At 38.0% G+C, this 19,842-nt stretch overlaps 1 protein-coding gene across 1 annotated transcript in view; it reads right to left on the bottom strand.

Moving 5' to 3' along the window:
• Window positions 1–19,842, bottom strand: part of STARD9 (StAR related lipid transfer domain containing 9) — a 102,353-nt gene that overhangs the window by 43,611 nt on the left and 38,900 nt on the right. Inside the window, exons 4-14 of the mRNA XM_081153931.1 lie at window positions 15,734–15,850; window positions 14,568–14,600; window positions 14,421–14,482; window positions 12,330–12,442; window positions 9,465–9,534; window positions 8,612–8,684; window positions 3,329–3,396; window positions 2,185–2,282; window positions 1,569–1,778; window positions 1,291–1,388; window positions 75–152 (exon numbers count right to left, since the gene is read on the bottom strand). Coding sequence (XP_081010057.1) covers window positions 75–152; window positions 1,291–1,388; window positions 1,569–1,778; window positions 2,185–2,282; window positions 3,329–3,396; window positions 8,612–8,684; window positions 9,465–9,534; window positions 12,330–12,442; window positions 14,421–14,482; window positions 14,568–14,600; window positions 15,734–15,850 — 1,020 coding nt within the window. The remainder of the gene's footprint in view (window positions 1–74; window positions 153–1,290; window positions 1,389–1,568; window positions 1,779–2,184; window positions 2,283–3,328; window positions 3,397–8,611; window positions 8,685–9,464; window positions 9,535–12,329; window positions 12,443–14,420; window positions 14,483–14,567; window positions 14,601–15,733; window positions 15,851–19,842) is intronic.

Genomic DNA, 19,842 nt, shown 5'->3' with positions numbered 1-19,842 from the left:
ACAAAGCAGCACGCAGACGGTTTGCAGAAGAAAAGGGGCTTTTCAATACATACAAGTTCTGATTGCCAACATACCAGTTCGAAGCTCAATAGCATGGCTTTCAGTCGTCTAATCTCTTCCCTGAGCTCTCTGATCAACTTTACGTTTGCATCCTGAAACAGAGAACTCAGTCACCAGTGATTGATAACAGCTATGAGATCATGCAATTAGCTTGGAAGAAGTACATTATTCCTTTGGAGTACCTTCTGGGGCAGTCTTCTCAAGATGTGGTCCCAGGACTAAGAACTTGTTAGAAATACAAATTCTGCTCCTACTCAACACCTACTAAATCAGAAACTCTTGAGGGCTGGTCCCCAACTGTGGTTTAATAAACCCTCCAGGAGATTCTTATACACACTAAAGTTTGAGAATCACTGTCCTAGAGCAGGTCAGGCAGGTAACACAAATGCCAGGGCATGTACAGATAGTAAGTGCTAATCTTTCTGTACGGTAACTAAACTTAGTACCTGTCTATTTACATCGCCTTTTTAAAAGAATAACTTTTTAAAATCCTCATCTGAGAATATTTTTATTGATTTTAGAGAGACAGGAAAGGGAGAGGGAAGAAAGGAGGGGGAGAGAGAGGGAGAAACATTAATTGGTTGCCTCCCGCATGTGCCCCGACTGGGGATGAAACCCAAAACCTAGGTATGTGCTCTGACCAGAATGGAACCCACAACCTTTTGGTGCATGGGACAATGCTCCAACTGAGCCACCCAGCCAGGACTAATTACACTGCCTTTTAGAACAGTCCACAGGTGGGCTAGATCTGTGTGGCCACCAGTTTGTAATGCCTGCCCTGGAACTGTTCAGCGAAATTGCAAAGCAGATAAGGAATTTTTGGAATATTCTCATTAAAAAATTTATTATATGCCTTTTTTAGCCCAAAACACAGATGTAATTACCATATGCATAGGAAAAAAAGCATACATCAACAAAAACTCAGAATAAAATTAGTAAATAAAGAAACTTTTAAATAAGCTTTCTTAGAATGATAATGGTACACCATGAATGTTAAGAGGAATGGTCTTAGGAAAATATCTAAATTATTCATAATAGGTTATAAATGAAGTCGGTAGAGATATCAGAGAAGGGTAGAACACTAGAAGAAAGAATTTCACTCCCTTATCATTTGAAGAACAAGTGTGGCAAGCTAGAGTGAGTACACAAAGAAAGACATCAATGAGAGAGAGAACAAAAGGAGAACTTTGGTAAAGTATAACAGACCAGGACTTCAGATGAAGGTCTCACCTCATTTACCCGTGGCTTGTTGATGATGTTCTTGGCATTGGATGCGTATCTCAGGGTACTCATGGTCTCACTGTAGCTAGTGTGTGCAGGAGACACAGCTGAGGTAAAAGAAGAAAGTTAAAAAACATGCCAAGCCCTCTGACCCAGACCATAACCACTTGCCTTGCTGCTACTGTCCACATTGTATAAGAGACCCTTGATGAAATGGGTGGTCGTGGCCCTTTCTCGGAGGCACAGTACCAGTCCCAACACAGAACCAGCCCCAGCATCCCACTCACTGGCAACCATGATGGTTCTGGAGTTGCCACCAAGGCTGTCCTTCAGCAGCCAGGTCAACACGGAGTCCCGATATGGGATGTAAGACTGCCTCCGGGAGGGTCCCCCTCCACTACAGGTCCCAGAAGGAGAGCTAGGAATCCCACTGTCACCACCATTGCTGGTTACACTGTTGAGGCTCTGGCAGCTGCTGAATACTTGAGAGTTCTGGGCTTAAAAGACAAAAAATAATAAAAGTGGAAGAAAAAAGAAATTCTAAAACAAATTCATTAAAAGAAAACAATGGTTGGGGAACAAAGACTTAAGTTCCACACTTCTTAATCCCTTTCTGCATACGGTAAGATCTTTAAGTTTAAGCCCTAAATTAGACTTTGGGCTTATGACATGGATATTTGAGCTACACAATATTTTAGTCTCTCTTCTTTCTGAAATGAGAGTACAAGATGATGGCCAAGTTGTCTAAAACAACAGATAAATATCAATTTTTATGCTCCAAACCAGAAGGTAACTGTATCAAAAAGAACCCTGTATCTACCCCATTTTGACAAAATGAAAATACATAAGTTATTCTCCAAAGTCTCCCTCCCACTCTGATGAGCCAGTCTATCAGCCAAATACCTAAAGTGGAGATGACAATTCCTAGAGTCACAAGAGACTTGTTGATATTGGCTCCTTCAGTGATCCGGTCCTTACAGTAACTGGGGTCCGCTCTTTCACTAAAACAGTCAATAAAAACAAAAACAAAAGCAAACAAGACAACACTATCCTTATAATATGCTCAAAGACACTATCCATTATGTTGTACATCATGTAAAATACCCACATAATAAGTCCCTTTTAGAATTCAATTCCAGAAAAAAAAGTTACCATCTAATGATGAACTGGCATTCTTCTGCTTCTCAGGCTTTAAAAATCAAATAATTCATTACATTTCTGTTTTTATTTTGGCTGCCAGAGCACTTCCAGCTAAATGTAATACTCATTTACAATAATTACATTAGCGTGGCTTTTTGGTATACCTCCCCTCTACCTTTATTGTTTTATTTCACACATTAATGGCTTTATAGTATCTGTGTCATTAACTGTCAACTGTCTCAAATTCCTTTTTAAAGTAAATGGCAAATATTCAAAATTTACACTTCTGATTAACTGATACAGTTTATTCCAGATAGCACTTAGTTTTTAAGGGAATGCTGTATCATATCAATTGTTTAGCAGTTTTAAAATAAGAAAATTTCCTTATTTCATCTTACACTTTTTGATGACCACATTATCCCCAAGACTTTCTTCTTTCTGGATATGTGACTATGATTCATGCTTCCTTCTAATACTTAAAAGGCAGTACTAAGTCAAAGGAAAAAAGCATGCTAATTCAGTTACCCCTTCTTAGAGCAGTGGTTTTCAATTGTCTGTACAATGGAATCACCGGGCTGCTTTAAAAACTACTGATGCTTGCACCCCTCCTGACTCCACTAATAATCTGATTTACTTGGTCTAAGGTGCAGCCCAGGCATTGGGAATTTTACAAGGTCCCAGGTGATTTTAACGGGCAACTAAGATTGAGAACCCCTGATGTGGAACTTGCCAGGTCCTAGAAGTTATAATTTCTTAATCTAGCATTGAGAGAATTTATTTCTTTTGTAATTTTCTCAGTATTACTGAACTATGAAAAGGGCTGGAACAAGTTTATTCCCTAAAAAATGGGCAAGAACAAGGTCACTGCCAAGGGAGTAATTCCCCTTGGCTTTGAAATCCTAATTACCTGCCTGCTAGGTCCACAAGGTTGATCTTGCTAGTGATTTCAGAGGGCAAGTTGTTCTCCAGAACCGCCTAAGGTAGAAAAAACATTTAAGGCTTGTCATTTGGCACATGTGTTTTTTCTTCCCCTTATACACCCTCCTGACCAAAGTGATATTTTAGATTTTTAGCCACTCATTCAAAAAACTCTGTATTCAAATGTGCCAGATGAGATCACAATATCTGATAGATATAATTCGTAAGCTCTGGGTACTTACTTCACTGAAAATATAAGCAAGACTTCCGCAGAAAAACTGGACAAATCCCACAAAGTCCTCTGAGCACAATGCTCAGGGGCACCAAGAATTTTAGTACAATTGACCAGGCAAATACTCATCTCCCCTCCAGGGGGCTCTTTCTCAGCAGGTTGGGGCCCCTGCAAGAGGTTTGGTGTGTCAGTCTTGTTAGCATGAATCACATCAGGTTAACTGATTTAGGGCAGCGATTTGCAACCTTTTTCGTCTCATGGCACACATAAACTAATTATTAAAATATATTTTTTGCCGACCTGACAAATAAAATAGGTGTAATTTTGATTCATTCACATGGGATGGCTACTGTTGTGTTGGTTGTTGTCATTTTTTTATTTGACATTCTAAGGGAAAGAGGTCAGTGCCCCTGGCTAGTCAGGTATTGCATACTTTAAAACTTCTTGCAGCACACCAGTGTTGAAACACAAGGGTTGAAAAATCTCTGCCTCTCTCTATTCTATTCAGGGGCATCCAGCCCTCAAGAGCGAAACTATTTTTCCTTTTTCTTAAATTCAGTGTGGGTTTTTTGTTGTTTTATTTTAAAACAACAAAATCCAGCTTTAAAATATTCCCGTTTTTCTCAAGTGTGTTTGCAATCAGTCTCCATTCCCATCCCGAGCCCTAGGCGACCATTCATCAACTTTCTATCTTTATAAATTCATCTTCTCAGGATTTCATACAAATAGAATTATACGTCTGGCTTATTTCACTGTGCATAATTATCTTGAGAGTCATACATTTTGAGGTGTGTATCAATAGTCCATTCATTTTTATTGCTGAGTAGTATTCTATTGTATGGTTTGTTTATCCATTCACCTCTTAATAGACATCTGAGTTGTTTTCAGTTTTGAATAATTACAAATTATATAACTTATTACAAAATACATTTTGTACAAGTACAAATATGAATATTTGTTTACAAGTCTTTGTATGGACTTTTTTTTCTTGGGAAAAACATCTAGGAGTGGAATGGCTAGATCACATGGTAGATATGTGCTTAATTTTTTAAGAAACTGTCAGATTGTTTTCAAAAGTTGTTATACCACTTTCCATTCCCACTAGTAGTTCAGTGTATGAGAACTGCGGCTCCTATACACCGTTCCACTATTTAGAATAATCACTCTTTTTAATTTTAGCCATTTTAAAAGGTGAATAGTGATATCTCATTTGGTTTTAATTTGCATTCCCTCATAATTAATGATGTTGGGCATCTATTTAAGTACTTAACTGCAATCTGAATATTTTCGTTAATGAAGTGTTGGTTCAAAACTTTTCCCATTGTTTTCTTAAGTTTGGAGAGTTCTCTATATATTCTGGATACAAGTCCTTTATCAGATGTATGTCTTATAAATACTCTCAATCTGTGGCTTTTCTTTTTATTCTCTAGTAGTGTCGTTCAAAGAACAGAAGTTTAAAATTTTGACCACTTCCAAATTTCCATTTGTTCTTTTGTTCACTTGTATTGTTAGTGTCATATCTAAAATAGAACTTTACCTAATCAAAGGTCACAAAGGTTCTCCCATGTTATCTTCTACAAGGAGAATAGTTTAGGTTTTACATTTATGTCTATGATCCAGTTTGAATTAATTTTTAGATAAAGTACAAGGTATAGATCAAAATTGTCTTGTTTTGTTTTAGGTTTTTTTTAACATATGGATATCCAATTGTTCTACCATTATTTGTTGAAAAGACTAGACATACTCTATTGAATTGCCTTTGCCACTTTTTAAAAAAATAAGTTGCCTATATATGTGTGGGTCTATTTTGGACTCTATTCTGTCTGTTCCATTAATCTATTTTAATGTTAATACCACACTATCTTGATTACTTTAGTTTCATGCAGTATATGGTTTATCCTGGAGAATGTTCTATATGCACTTGGAAATAAGTGTTCTATAGATGTTAACGGTAGTATTATTTAAATATAAGGTCACATTGGTTGATAATGTTGCTCAAATCTATATGCTTGTTGATTTCTGTCTAGTTGTCCTACCAATTATTGAAAGTGGGGTATTGAAATTTCCAACTATTGTTACTGAATTGCCTATTTATTTTTCTTTTCAATTATGTCAAGTTTTCCTTTATGTATTTTGGGACTCCATTGTTTGGAGCACATACATTTTATTTTTTTATTTTTTGGAGCACATACATTTTAAATTGTTGTATCTTCTGGATGTATAAACCCTTTATCATTATGAAATGTATGTCTCTAGTATTTGTCTTTAAATGTTTGGGTTTTTTTTGGTCTGACATTAATATAGTACTCTAGCTCTCTTATAGTTACTATTTATAAGGTGTGTGTTTTTCTATCCTTTTACTTTCAACTTATCTGTATCTTTGAATCTAAGGAGTGTTTCTTGTAGACAGCATATAGTTGGGTCTTTTTTACCTAGTCTGATAATTTGTACCCTCATCCATTCACACTTTGTGTGTTCAGAATTATATCTGTTGTTTTCTATTTATTTTCTATATGTCTCATGATGTTTTGTTTTTGTGTTCCTCCTTTTCCACCTTCTGTGTGTTAAAAAAGTATTTTAATTTCTGCTGATTTTTAAATTATAATTTTGAGCTACTCTTAGTGCTACTTAGGCTACTTCCTGCTCTACAGATCAGAATATGCATCTTAACCTACCATGACTGACTTCAAAATAATACTAACTTAATTCCTATAGAATATAGAAATCTTTACTCCATTTTTTTCCTCCTCACTCCTTTATGCTATTAGTCACATATATGACAATGCATACATATGATGTGCAACAACACAACATTATATCACTGTTTTATAAAATTTTGTTCTTTTAATGACATTAGAGGAAATGAGAAAGAATATATCACTTTATTTTAGTCTGAAAGATTTCCTTTAGTGTTCTTGTAACATAGAGCTGCTAGCAAGAATTCTGGCTTTTTTTTTTTTTTTTTCCAGTTTAGGAATGTTTTATTTCATCTTCACTTTTGAAAGCTAGTTTTGCTGCATAGATAAATCTTGATTCACACGTGTTTTTCTCATCACTCTGTTTTCTGGGGTCCAATCTTTCTGATGAGAAGTCAGCCATTAATCATGTAATTGTTCTGTAAATAAGGAGTCCTTTTTCTCTAGCTGTTTTCAAGAGTTTCTCTTTCTCATTCAACAGTTTGACTATGATGTGTCTGGGTATGGCTCTGTGTTTATTTTACTTGGAGTTCCTAAGCATCTTAGATGTGAAGATAAATGATTCTGAATAAATCTGGGGAATTTTTTCAGCCATTATATTTCAAAATTTTCTCAAGACTATTCTTTTTTCTCTCTTTCTGGAATTCCCATTACACTTATGTTGGGAGACTTTTGTTCCACACGTCTGAGTGGCTCTGTTCATTTTTCTTCAACTTTTACTTGTCTTATTCAAATTGGATGATTTCTATTGGTCTGTCTTCAAGTTTACTAATTCTTCTGCCATCTCAAATCTGCTACTGAGTTCCACTAGTAAACTTTTCATTTCAATTATTATACATTTCGATTCTAGAATTGCCATTTAAAAAAATAATCTATATCATTTTAGTGCAATTTCTTACAGTCATTGTCATCATGCTTTCCTTTAATTCTTAAAATGGTTTCCTTTAGTTCTTTAAACATATTTGTATTAGCTGCTTTGGGGCTGTTGTATGCTAAATCCAATATATGGAGCACTTAGAATCAGTTTTTAATGACTGGTTTTTTTTCTTTAGCATGGATCATACTTTCTTGTTTGTTTTTCCATGTCTAATAATTTTTGTTTGAACTCTAGATATTTTAGATAATGTATTGTAACAATTTTGGATTCTAATTTTTTCCTGTTTAGGGTGATAGTGGTGGTTGTTTTGTTTGGTAACTTGCCTGGTCTAAATCTTTAAAATCTGTGTCCCCACAATATGCAGCCAAAGCAGTCTCTGTAGTTTTTCCCCATAGTTGTTTTTAATTTCAAGGTTGGCTTCTCAGGGACCACCCTGTGTCTGCATAGCTTAGTGTTCAGCCAAAGATTGGTCAGAAGTTGTAATCAAATATCTTCAGCCAATAAGACTTCTATTCTCCATTGATGGATCTATGTGTGGGCTAGGGAATAAATTAAAAGCTCAGGCAGTTTTTAAGTTTACCCAGCATTCAATTCACTAGGCACAGGGCCCTCTGTGTCTCCTCTGAACATATGTGCAGATTCTGCCAGTCAGGACTGTGTGGCTGGCTTGAGTCCACTTAGTCTCTGCTATGTGTATGCAGTTTCAGTTCCTCAGGATATGTGAGGATCTTATCACAGCCCCTATGGCTGTATCATCTCTCAGAACTCATTAAACCCCCAGATAGTCTACCAATTCATTTCGTGCCTGAAACAGACCCACAATCTCAGGCTGATGGAGCCACTGGTCCTCCTTGTTCACTTACCACTGAGATCACCACTTTAACTGACAATGCTCCAAATCAACACCTCTGGCAGTGGCAGCAACAAAACTGCTGTTTTTCAGAACCTTCCCTCCCCTGACTGAACTACGTCATTCACAGAGATTGGGGTATGTGTAGGGATGGGAGCAACCCAAGACAATACACCATACATCTCAGCTGTTCTTACTTGAAATTCAGTAGTTTTTTTGAATATATGTTTCTCAGTTTATTATATATGTCTGTGGTCTATTTTCAGAATAGAGAAATGGTTGTTTTTGACAGTTTTGTCCAGCTTTATAGCTGCTTTTTGGGGACAGGATTTGTTGACCTCCTCATTACATCATAATAGAAGTGAATCTTCTACTCTTTCATTTTAATGCTTATTTTCATTTCGATCTTGCTTTCTGTTTTAAATGCCCATACTGATCACATATATATGAAAGTGCTTTGAAATGTTAAAAGCAAAATATAAGGAGAACCTATTTTGATTAGTCTTATTAAATGTCTCTACCCTTTCTAGGTATACAGCTTAATAGACTTGTAACAGGAAGAAGTCAAAAGGGACTAGGAGAGGAAGAAATCTAACCAAATATAAGAGGTAACCAACCTGTGTATAGTGGATAGTGAAGATGGCATGGGATCTGCTGCTGGCCTCATGAACATGGGTAGCTGCTGTGATTCTATGTATACAAGGCAAGACAATTAGGACGAGGATTGTTTATGCACGGTTTATGCATGGCTGAGGATCCATGGGGAACACAAGAAATGCTAATGCTGAGGTTTACAGATGAGAATTATAAAACATCCATATTTAGTCCAGTATACTTAGGAGAGTGGTCCAATGAGGGCGGGAGGAGAGTCCTAGATACTGATTTATGAGAATAAACGGGAATGTATCTTCATATTAAACTACATTAGGACTTTTTTTTTAAGCAACAGAAACAAAAATCGCAGTTCAAAAGGGTAATACTGAAGAGTGCTCGACCTGGAAGAATATCCCCAAGACAGATCCATTAAATAATACCAGGGGAGGTAAAGAACTTGCTGGAGAAGAAGCCTCAAAGATAGAGAAAGTTATGACAAAACAGAGAAGATTAATCTTATAGTGCCAGAAAGACCTTTGAAAGGAGATCTTGAGTTATGTCAAGGTCATGCTTAAGCCAGATGAAATTCAGTCTCCCTAAGAAATTCATTCCAATGTTAAGTCAGGAGAGCATTCCCTTTATCTAAATCGAAGTCAGTCATTCTTCAATTTAAGAACATCTCATTACTAGGGAGAAGAGCACTAAATCTTGTCACTGCACCTGCCTGTGGGTACATTACTGTTCCGAGAAAGGCCTCCTGATTATGAATGTAGGGAGTCGCAGAGATGGATGTCGTCACACATGCCAAAGCGGGATGAGAACACAGGACTGAAGAATGGAGCTCAAAACGATGATAGGAACAAACAAATCTGTTACCTGTTTGCTACTCCCTCCTCCAAGAGTTGAATTACTTGCTTATAGCTGGTAACTACATGTTGAGATAAACCTATCAGATTTGTGAAGGAGAAAAAAATTAAATAAAAATTTTGATAAAGTTTAACCTTTTCCTGTTGGTCTTTAAATTTATCATTTCTATTTTATATTATTTAGTAGACATGGGGGAACTTGCTGAATCATTCAGATAATAAATTAAATCAACAAATATTAATTGGAAGCCTACTGGTAAGCATAGTGATAGGCTCTGGAAACACAGGTCTCTGCCCTCACAGAGATTTTAATCTAAGACTAATTCATATAGTAGTTACGCCAACAACAACCAACCAATAACAATAAAACCCCTTACAATTTCGCTATGTAGGTTATGAAAAAAGTTTCATATACTACTTCATTTGGCCCTCACTAAATTCCTGAAGTATAGAGGAGCTATCTCCCACAATATGACAGACTCAGTCTGTCATACAAAAAATACAGTAGACATGTCCCTATCTTCTCACAGTTTACAGTGATGAGAAGTTATATTATACATGACAATCTGGACAAGTGCCACGGGAGTAGGATAATAAATGGTCAGGAAATCAGAGAAATGGTCAGGACAGGTTCCACGAAGGAAGTGAGACTTAAATTTGGCCACTGTAGGATGGGGAAGATTTAGATAGGTGAAGAGTTCCCTGAGGACAAGAAAGTAAATTTTTATGACTGGTTACTGGCCAAATCAAAAAGGGTCTTCATAACTATGCAAGTGAATCTCTATATACACAGGCTCATTGCTGAGTACAATTATACTAAAAAGTAACAAAGTAATTTGAACACCTACTAAAGTTTTTTTTTGTATTAAAGAATTATTGTTATTATTTAGATGTGATACTAGTTTTGTGGTTATGTTTTCTTTAAAAACATTCCTTATCTTTTAGGGCTACATACTAAAATACTTACAAATGAATTGATGTGACATCTGGAATTTGCTTCAAAATAATATAGGATGGGAAAAGTAGACAGGAATGTGTACAAAGAACTGGCCAAGGGTTAACGGTTATGTCACTGGGTAGTGGATATATGGGGGTTCATTACAGTCTGTCTACTTTTGTGTATGTTCAAAATTCTCTATGATAAAGTTTTTTAAATGTAAGCAAGGATGGACACCTTCTGCTTTTGGTAATAATATAAACCAAGCCTTTCACTGAAGACTATTTTAAAAAGCTGGACATGGGAATATTTCCAAAGGAAAAAATTAAAACATTAACTCAAAAAGATATCTGCACCTCCACGTTCACAGCAGCATTATTTACAATAGCCAAGACGTGGAAACCACCAAAGTGTCCATCAAATGGATGAATGGATAACTAAGTTGCGGTACATATATATGATGTACACATATATATGTATATATATTTACACACACACACACACAGTGTATGCACACACACACACATACACACACACAGTGGAATATTATTCAGTAATTAAAAAACAGCAACGAGGAAATCCTGCCATTTGCAACAACATGGATGGGCCTTGAGGGCATTATGTTAACTGAAACAAGTCAGACAAAGACAAATACTGTACGAACTCACTTATATGTGAAATCTAAAAATACACACCAAACTCACAGAAAGAGGTCAGATGTGTGATTACCAGAGATGGAGGCAGGGGCAGAGAATTGAAGGAAGGTAGTCAAAAGGTACAAACTTCCAGTTGTAATTAAGTACTAGGGATGTAATAATGCACAACATGACATCTATAGATAACACTGTTGTGATGTATATATATGAAAGTTAACAGAGTAAATCCTAAGAGTCCTCATCACAAGGAGAAAAATTTTTTGTTTTTTCTTTTTATTGTATCTATATGAGATGATGGATGTTAACTTTTTGTGGCAATCACTTCACAATATGTATAAGTCAAACCATTATGCTGTACACCTTAAATTTATATAGTGATGTATATCAATTATATCTCAATAAAACTGGGAAGATTTTTTTAAATAAAAGGTCCTGAAACAAACAAAGAGCTGAATGAAACAGGAAGGACATCAGCTTGAAGGCACAGAGGGATAAGCAGATAGTAAAAAAATTTCCAGGCCACCTATTGGAGGAAGATGGAAGCCCAGAAAGATAAGGCTAGCATCTGGGACAAAGGAAACCCCAACTGGCTCCCAACAAAGTAAATGGTACCAAACACCAAATATCGTGTGTGAAGAGGAAACAGCTCAGACCCTGCCCTGTGTCTGACATCTCCCCATCTCCCTATCACCATCAGTGGAAGAGAAAGTACCCTAAAAAGAAGAATGGCCTAGAAACCAGTCTAGGCCCTGTTAGATCTGGCACCACAGACCCAACCTTTTCCCCCTCATTCACCATGTTTCAGACACACTGACCTCCTGAAACCACCAGCAATTCTTTCAGGGCTCCAGCTCATGCTGTTCCCTCTACCTGAAGCATTCTTCCCCTCACTGCACCACTGTTCACATGACAGGCTCCTGTATCCCCTCAGGGGTCAGCATAAAAGGTTACCTCCTCAGAGAAGTTTTCCTGACTGCCCCATGCAGATGGGTTGCCTACAACACCCAATGCTCCTTTCCATCACTGCATCTATTTATTTTTTCATTAGCCATTATCACAACTTGTAATTAGTACTTGTTTTCTGACTCACCCCCACAAAATTGTAAGCTTGCCTATGAGGGCAGGACTGTCTTTTCTCTTTATCGGTACATACCCAGTGTCTAGTACAGTAGCTGGTACAGAGTAAATATTCATTATACATTTGTTGAGTGAATTAATGATCATTAGGAGAGTTTCCCTGACTCTGGTTTGGTCTCAGATCTCCAGGACCATAGTGGCTCACCTTGTACATAAGGCCCCATCTCTGGGTGCTCCCTGACCCGCAGGGTATAGGACTTTTTTTGATCAGGTGGCTTCAACAGATCCCTCACTCGTTCATTATAGATTTCTAGAAAACTAGAGACGTGCAAAGAGACACAGTTAGATTTTGGAAAATGGCAACATGATTAGATTTTCAAGTAAGTAGGAAAACACCTACAGTCAGAAGGTCCAAGTTCTTGTTCTAGTTCCATCTCTGACACTCCAAGACCTTGATCAAGCCAGGGATCCCCCTTGAGTCTCTTTCTACTGTGTACAATAGGGTTTTTAGCACTGGATATCAACACCTCAGTTTTAGGTTTAGCACATTTTAGCACAGTGTCAGTACTGATTCACAATTTGCCTTCAGGAGGCTATTTCAGCATCGTTTTAGTGTATGCTGTCATCAAACTGTGCCTTGATGAGACCATCACAGCACAGAGTCCACAAGCTTGTTTGCTGAAGTGGTTTTCAAATGTGTTCTCTGAGCTCTCTTATTCTTTGAAGGCATCTCAAGGGTCACTGGTGAGCAATGAAGGAAGCTAAGGGATAAGGTTTTGGCCCCCACCCTAATTTAAGTAGGACAATTCTAATTTTATCTGTTTTATATACCAGGATTCTGCTTAGGATATACTCTATCTTATAGGAATCTACTGGCATTTTAGTCCTTTTAAAAATAATAACAGCTGCCCAGTGTGGTTCAGTAGTTGAGCATCAACCTATGATCCAGGAGATTGCAGTTTGATTCCAGGTCAGGGCACATGCAGGGGTTGGGGCTCGATCCCCAGCAGGGGCTGTGAAGGAGGCAGTCCATCGATGACTCTCTCATCATTGATGTTTCTCTCTCTCTCCCTCTCCCTTCCTCTCTCTGAAATTAATAAAAAATATATATAAAAAAATAAAATCAGTAAAAATTTTGATATAAAAGAAAGCAGACTTCCACAGAAAAGTCTTCACCAGAACACAGATGCTTGCCTATGGAATCAGCAGTCAGAAAAAATGGCTCCAACTCAAAGCTGAACTCCATGCACACACTTCTTATAAATTATTTCTCCTTAACCTTCTCATATTTAGACATAAAAACCCTAGATGTCTTTTAGAATAGTGGTTCTCAGATATCATGGACAATAAAACATTTAATATACATGTATATGTTTATACACACACACATACACAAACACATGAGTTTGCAAATTTTTACTTTGCAAACTTAAAAAATGTAAAAATAATGTTCATAATCATTTACTTTTTCTAAATGGACATTTACTCTTTTGGAGGTGATAAAAATGTTCTGGAATAGATGATGATGATGGCTGGACAACCTTGTAAATATCAGGAAAAAATCACTGAATTGTATACTTTAAAAGCATGAATTTTAGCCCTGGCAGGTGTGGCTCAGTTGGTTGAGCGGCATCCCATGTACCCAAAGGTCGCCGGTTTGATTCCCTGATTCCCGTCAGGGCACATGATGGGGTTGTGGGCTTGATCCCCAGTAGGGGGTGTCCAGGAGACAACACATTGATGCCTCTCTCTCTCTTCTGTCCTCTCTAAAATCAATAAAAACATATTAAATAAATAAAGCATGAATTTTATGGTTTATAAATTATGTCTCTCTCTTTTTTTAAAGGACACTGAATACATACACAAAAAAGGATACAGAGAATCTAAGGGCAATTGGTAACCTTCTGCCAACATTTTCACTACAGACTGGTTAAAACTCCATCTTGGAGTAACCAGCATAGTCTGGGAACTAGAGTTTGGGAACAACTAACCTGGAGAACAACACAGTAGGGGGCTGGAGAAGAAATTCTAAAAGCTAGTATGAAGCTGTACAGAGAGTGAAGTCAGGGCAAACTGGCACAAAGGAGACACCTGCTTGTAAGCCTGAGGATAGGAATTAAGTCTTCTACGACTCAAAGAAAGTATGTTTCTCATCTCCCTATACTGCAAGATATTTCTGCTATGGCTTTTCTCCATTCTTCTGGATGACTCTGGAAGCAAAGAGAACAGCTGAACATGACAGAATTTGGAGTGGAAATAGAAGCACTTTAGGCCCCAGAGCCTGGTAGGTTCTTACCTTACTTTTATCCTACAGGAGGAAGGGAGTGGAGTACAGTCTTCCTCGCGGATGAAGAGACCCTGCATAAACCAGAGGGTTGGAATTTCACTGGAGTGTACAAAGGAGACCTACTTTGAGAGGATCCAGTCAAAAGAGAGTCTATACCTCACATATCCGTGGCGTCAGCCCAACAGAGGCCTGGAAGACAGAAGAAAGGAAAGTACTGCTGTTTACTCACGGTGATGCTCTCACCCCGACACCCAGGAACTGTCCTCAGTGGGGGGAAGGGGAGAGCAGGCACATGGGCTCCCTGTACTAGCCTCTTCACTTTAGGGAGTTTCACTGGCGGTATGCAGAAGCCTCTATTTGCCAGTGCTCTCAGGAGACACTCCTGGGAGGAATGCACTAGATGAAAGGCTGATCACCACAAGAAGGAAGAGAGAAGGTAGCAAACCCAGATACCTGCTTCTGTGAAATGGAGTTTCATCCTTCTTGGATAAACCCAGTTTACCATGGTGGTTCCTCCCAGAACCTACCTCCTGTTTCTGCACACACAGGAGAATTAGAGTACAATGGTGTTCAAAATACACATTTAGAGAGAAGTAGCTTCCCTTTTTATCTTGGATCCAGTGCTAACCTGTACTCAGGTTAAAGGCTTTATATCTCTGCTTTAATGAGCATTTTCTTTTAATTTCAAATATATAAAATCACACTAAACATTGACATAGTGAGCATGAGCTGGGCCCAAACAGCAAGGATAATCTTTCAGGAGGAATAGTTTTCTAGAGAATATCCCTGTGTAGTGCTATTTGTCACTGTTCCACCAGTTCATCTCACCAGGGGACTTCTAACCCCAAAATAAAGAGGTATTCTTAAGGAACTCTACCCTTCTAATTTTCCATGATAAAGAAGGCTCTTATAAATCCTACACACTATTGCAAGCTCCCATCCCAGTAACTGATTCTCCTACTTCTTCCTAACACTCAGGTCTAACACACATAGCCTCATTTCTGTTCAGCCCCAGCCAGCACTTAACACTCAGTCTGGGTCTTATGATACGAGAAATTCAGAAGGACTGACAAGGTCTGCTTCATCAAAGGGAGTTGTAAAATTCTAAGGTTCTTCAGGGTTTAGTAGAGCTAATTATTCAAAGTTTATCCTTCAATTAAAGTGCTTAGAAACCCATTCTTAATACAGTAGAGGGTCCATTAAATCTTGTTAAAGTTTACTGACTATGAAATTCACATTCTCTTTCTCAGTGGCAAGGACAATGCAAGATCCAGGCTTGTTGTGCCATTGGGAAGATATCTCATTCCAATACCAATACTCACTGGGGTCCCCAACATGGTGTATGTCTTCCCAGAGCCTGTCTGTCCATAGGCAAAAAGGCAGATGTTATAGCCTTTAGCAGCTCCAGACAGTACTTCAGTCCCCAAATCCTGAAACACCTGTAATAACACACGTAAAGAGCATGTCACTGTGTCCTTTTCCTATAGCAGACTTAGAATTATTTTTTAATCTAAAAGTTTTACATAATGTTTCAAACATACATAACTATAAATTCTCCACCATTTCACAAGAATCAATTCACTTTCAGAAAAAGATTGCCAAGGAAAATTCATTCATTCATTCATTCAAATACTTTTAAAAGTTCTTACCATATGCTGGGCACAATGATAGATGTTAAAGTTACAAAATTTATACAGTCTCTAATCTTAAGGCAAAGAAAGGAAAAGACATGCAAGCAAATTACTGAAGAAAGACGTGTGCATTAATACTTTTTCCTTCCCATTACAAGAAAATGTTTCATATAGTTAATCAGGTAAAGCTATAATGAAATATTTCCCAGAACATATACAAATTCAGGATCTCAATACACCACAGTGAGGATCAGTTAAACCCAGAAATCAGGGAGGAGTTTTCCCTATGGATCTCTTTTCTGTATGCTCTCTCCTTAGTTTGATCCTAACAGCTCACTGGTTCTGCTGGTCACTCATCTCTGTGGTGGTCAGCTTTATTGAGTCAGAAACAGCAGAGGTCTTTATGTGAAAACCCATATAGAGTATTTTGTGTAGCACCTGAAAGTTCTGTTGGATGCTGTAGGCAGACCCTGGTGTCAAGAAAAAACAGCCTGGCTCACAGGGAACACAGAGCTTCCCAGTTCAACCAGTCCTCAGTAGGGTGCCACATGGACATCCCCATCCTATGGTTGTATGATGGACATATACCCCTTGAATTATTGTTGCTCAGAATTCAAATACTCTTCCTATTTGGAGGAATTCTCTGATTATGTGAGTCTTGGTGGGAAGCAAGGTCCAACCCTCCATGACAGAAACCAGGCAGGCCAGAGACTCCTTTCTACCTCCTGGCAGCCAGAACAACAACAAGTTAAATAAGGCTCACCAAACTAGGTGTTCCAACTTGGATTTTGAAAGAATGACGCAAAAACAAAGAAATAGTGGGTAAATTCTCCATGGTGGAATCAAGAGCCCAACAGCACTGCATCTTGAACAAACAGTAGTACAAGTGCCAAGTATGGTGACTACATCACACGAGTCTGTGGTATGGCTTTGCCTGGCTTCCCTGCTACCTAGGATCCTGTGGTTTCCTATCCATTTTTTCAACTTTTTCTTTAATTCTGTGAACGACCTGATATGGTTCTAAATTGGAATGTGGCTTTCACACTTCATAGCTGTGTGATCCTGAGCAAGTTACTTAAAATTTGTAAGCCTCCGTTTCTTTAGCTGTGAAGTGGATATTCTGTATCTCTATCACAGGTTTGTTATAAAGATTAAGTGAGCTAATACACATAACCAGGGGCAACAGGACAAAGAAGTTGCTGGCTCAAGACTACACTACTTTGTTCTATGTTTTAGCAGCTGCAGTTAGGCTTCTGGACAGTGAACTATTTGTTTTGTTTGTTCATTTTCAATGTTTCTAATATTCAGATATAGGGCCAAAAAAAAAACACACAACAGGTATAGGGCCAAAAGAACCCACGGAGTGGTGAAATATTGAAGCCTTGTACCATCTCTACCCCCCAATTTCCCTCCCAGCTCTGCATTTCTCCCTCCCCATTCATTCACTCCTATATTAGCAAAGCTAAGGATCTGGCGGGTTCTCTTTGACTCCTGACATCTGTCTGGGTTACATTCCCAGGGATTGAAGGAAGGGTCGTTTCTCTTCATCAGACCATTTGAGTTGGCTGTCATCCATTTACTAATTGGAAAACGCTCCACAAAACTCAACCTTTCTTTCTAGTGCCCCAGTAGGAAGTGGGAACAGAGGTGCAGACAGAGACAGCCCACATCTAGTCCAAACGCTCTTTCTTCTCACCATTTACACACAGTTCAGCAGGGTGAGCTCAGTGGATTGTGAAGGAAACAACAAAATGTTACTTTGAACATGTCTTTATCCAAATTCAAATAATTGCCTGGAGGTTTTATGAAAAACATCTTTGAAGATACCATTTTTACTCAACAGTAAAAGATGTCAACAGGCAAACCCAGTAGACTCCAAACCTGGAATTAGTGTAAACTGTTAAGATATAGCTACCATTCTGCAAGAACTGGGATGCTTAGCTCAACATAAGTTCCAGGAAAAAGCACAGCCCTAGATAGAGTACTACAGGGCCAGCTGATACCATGGTCTACTCTCACTATGATAATATAATAAAGCAGATGGAAAAAGCTCAGTGTGAATACCAAGAACAGACTGAAAGCTAAAACAAGTCACCAAAAGGTAACCTAAAGATAGAGGGTCCAGTTCAGGAGGAGAGGTGGGCAGCGTCAATTTTTTCTCTGGAGTATAAGTAGAAGAAAGTGTTCAATAGACAGATTAACTGTATGTAATGGAGTACTTCCACTCTTTTAAGTACTAACTACATAGGGGACAACCCACCGAGTGCTGTTGTATGGGGACTCCCAACATCTGAAGCCAAAACCAAAAGCCCTGCCAATACCCATTTCCTACGGGCAACTGAATCCAGGAATCAGAATTTTTTTAAAAAGTAAGTTCCCAAAAGAATGAGAAGACAAGCCACATATTGGGAGAAAATATTTGCAAAGGACTCATCTGATAAAGGACTGCTATCCAAAATATACAAAGAACTCTTAAAACTCAACAATTAGAAAATGAACAACCCAATTATAATATGTGCAAAAGAGCTCAACAGATATGTCACAAAAGATATACAGATGACAAATAAGTATATTAAAGATGTTCAACATCATATGTCATTAGAGTTGCAAATTAAAACAAGGAGATAACGCTGCCACATATTTATTAGAATGACCAAAATCCAACACACTAGCAACACCAAATGTTGACATGGATGGGGAGCAACAGAAACTCTCATGCATTGCTGGTGGGAATGGAACAGTCACTTTGGAAGGCTGTTTAGCAGGGTTTTTTAACACAAAACTAAACATGCTCGCCCTGACTGGGCGGCTCAGTTGGCTGGAGTATTGTCCCATATACCAAAAGGCTGTGGGTTCAAATCCTGGTCAGGGCGAGTACCTATGTTGCAGGTTCAATCCACAATCTGTGCATACAGGAAGCAACCGATTGATGTTTCTCTCTCACAACCATGTTTCGCTCTCTCTCTCTCCTCTCTCTCTCTCTCCTTCTCTCTCTAAAATCAATAAAAACATAACCTCAGGCGAGGATTTAAAAAAAAAAAAGCTAAACATATTCTTATCATACAATCCATCAATCGCACCCTTTGATATTTATCCCACGGAGTTAAAAATTTAAGTCCACACAAAAACCTGCACACTTAGCATAATATTCTCCAGGTCTATTTTTAAAAAGATCAACATAATAAATCTTAAAGGATACACTGCCTCAATATCAGCAACATTATCAGACATACCCTTCTTGAAAACAGCTAGAATCAACTATACCACTGAAGATTTCATGACGGTTTAAAGTATAATAGCCACCTGTATTTTCCTAAAGACATTTTTCACTGATAGATTCTTTTATTTTCTGGAATAAGAGATGGTAATTGATGAGGGTATTAGCATATCTGGAGGACAGGAGACAGAACACGAAGCTCAGGGTTGGAGTGAACAAACTCAGCATAGTCCGTCAGATCCAGTTTATCATCATTTGATGGTAGATTTTGTTTTCAGTAGTCCTGCAGTTCTTTCTGTTATACATTATGCTCTCCAAACTCCAAGTAGACTCATAACAAAAAAATCTGTGACTACAATTTAAGATGAAAAAGTGTTCAAAACAATGAAATAAATACTGATTCCAAATACAGGTTTCAGAAGTTGTTGAATGAGTGAGAAGTAGGAGGGGCATTTCAACTGCTGCAAACTATTCAAATATATGTCTTCACTAACGCTGTTACTTAGAAAACCTCAAGTAACCCAGAGTTGTACTTACACATATCATCACACAGAGATGCTGAGGTAAGGCTGATACTATTTGT

This window comes from Miniopterus schreibersii (assembly GCF_964146895.1).
Source record: "Miniopterus schreibersii genome assembly, chromosome: 1".
Lineage (NCBI taxonomy): Eukaryota > Metazoa > Chordata > Mammalia > Chiroptera > Miniopteridae > Miniopterus > Miniopterus schreibersii.
This window is presented reverse-complemented; position numbering and strand designations above follow the sequence as displayed.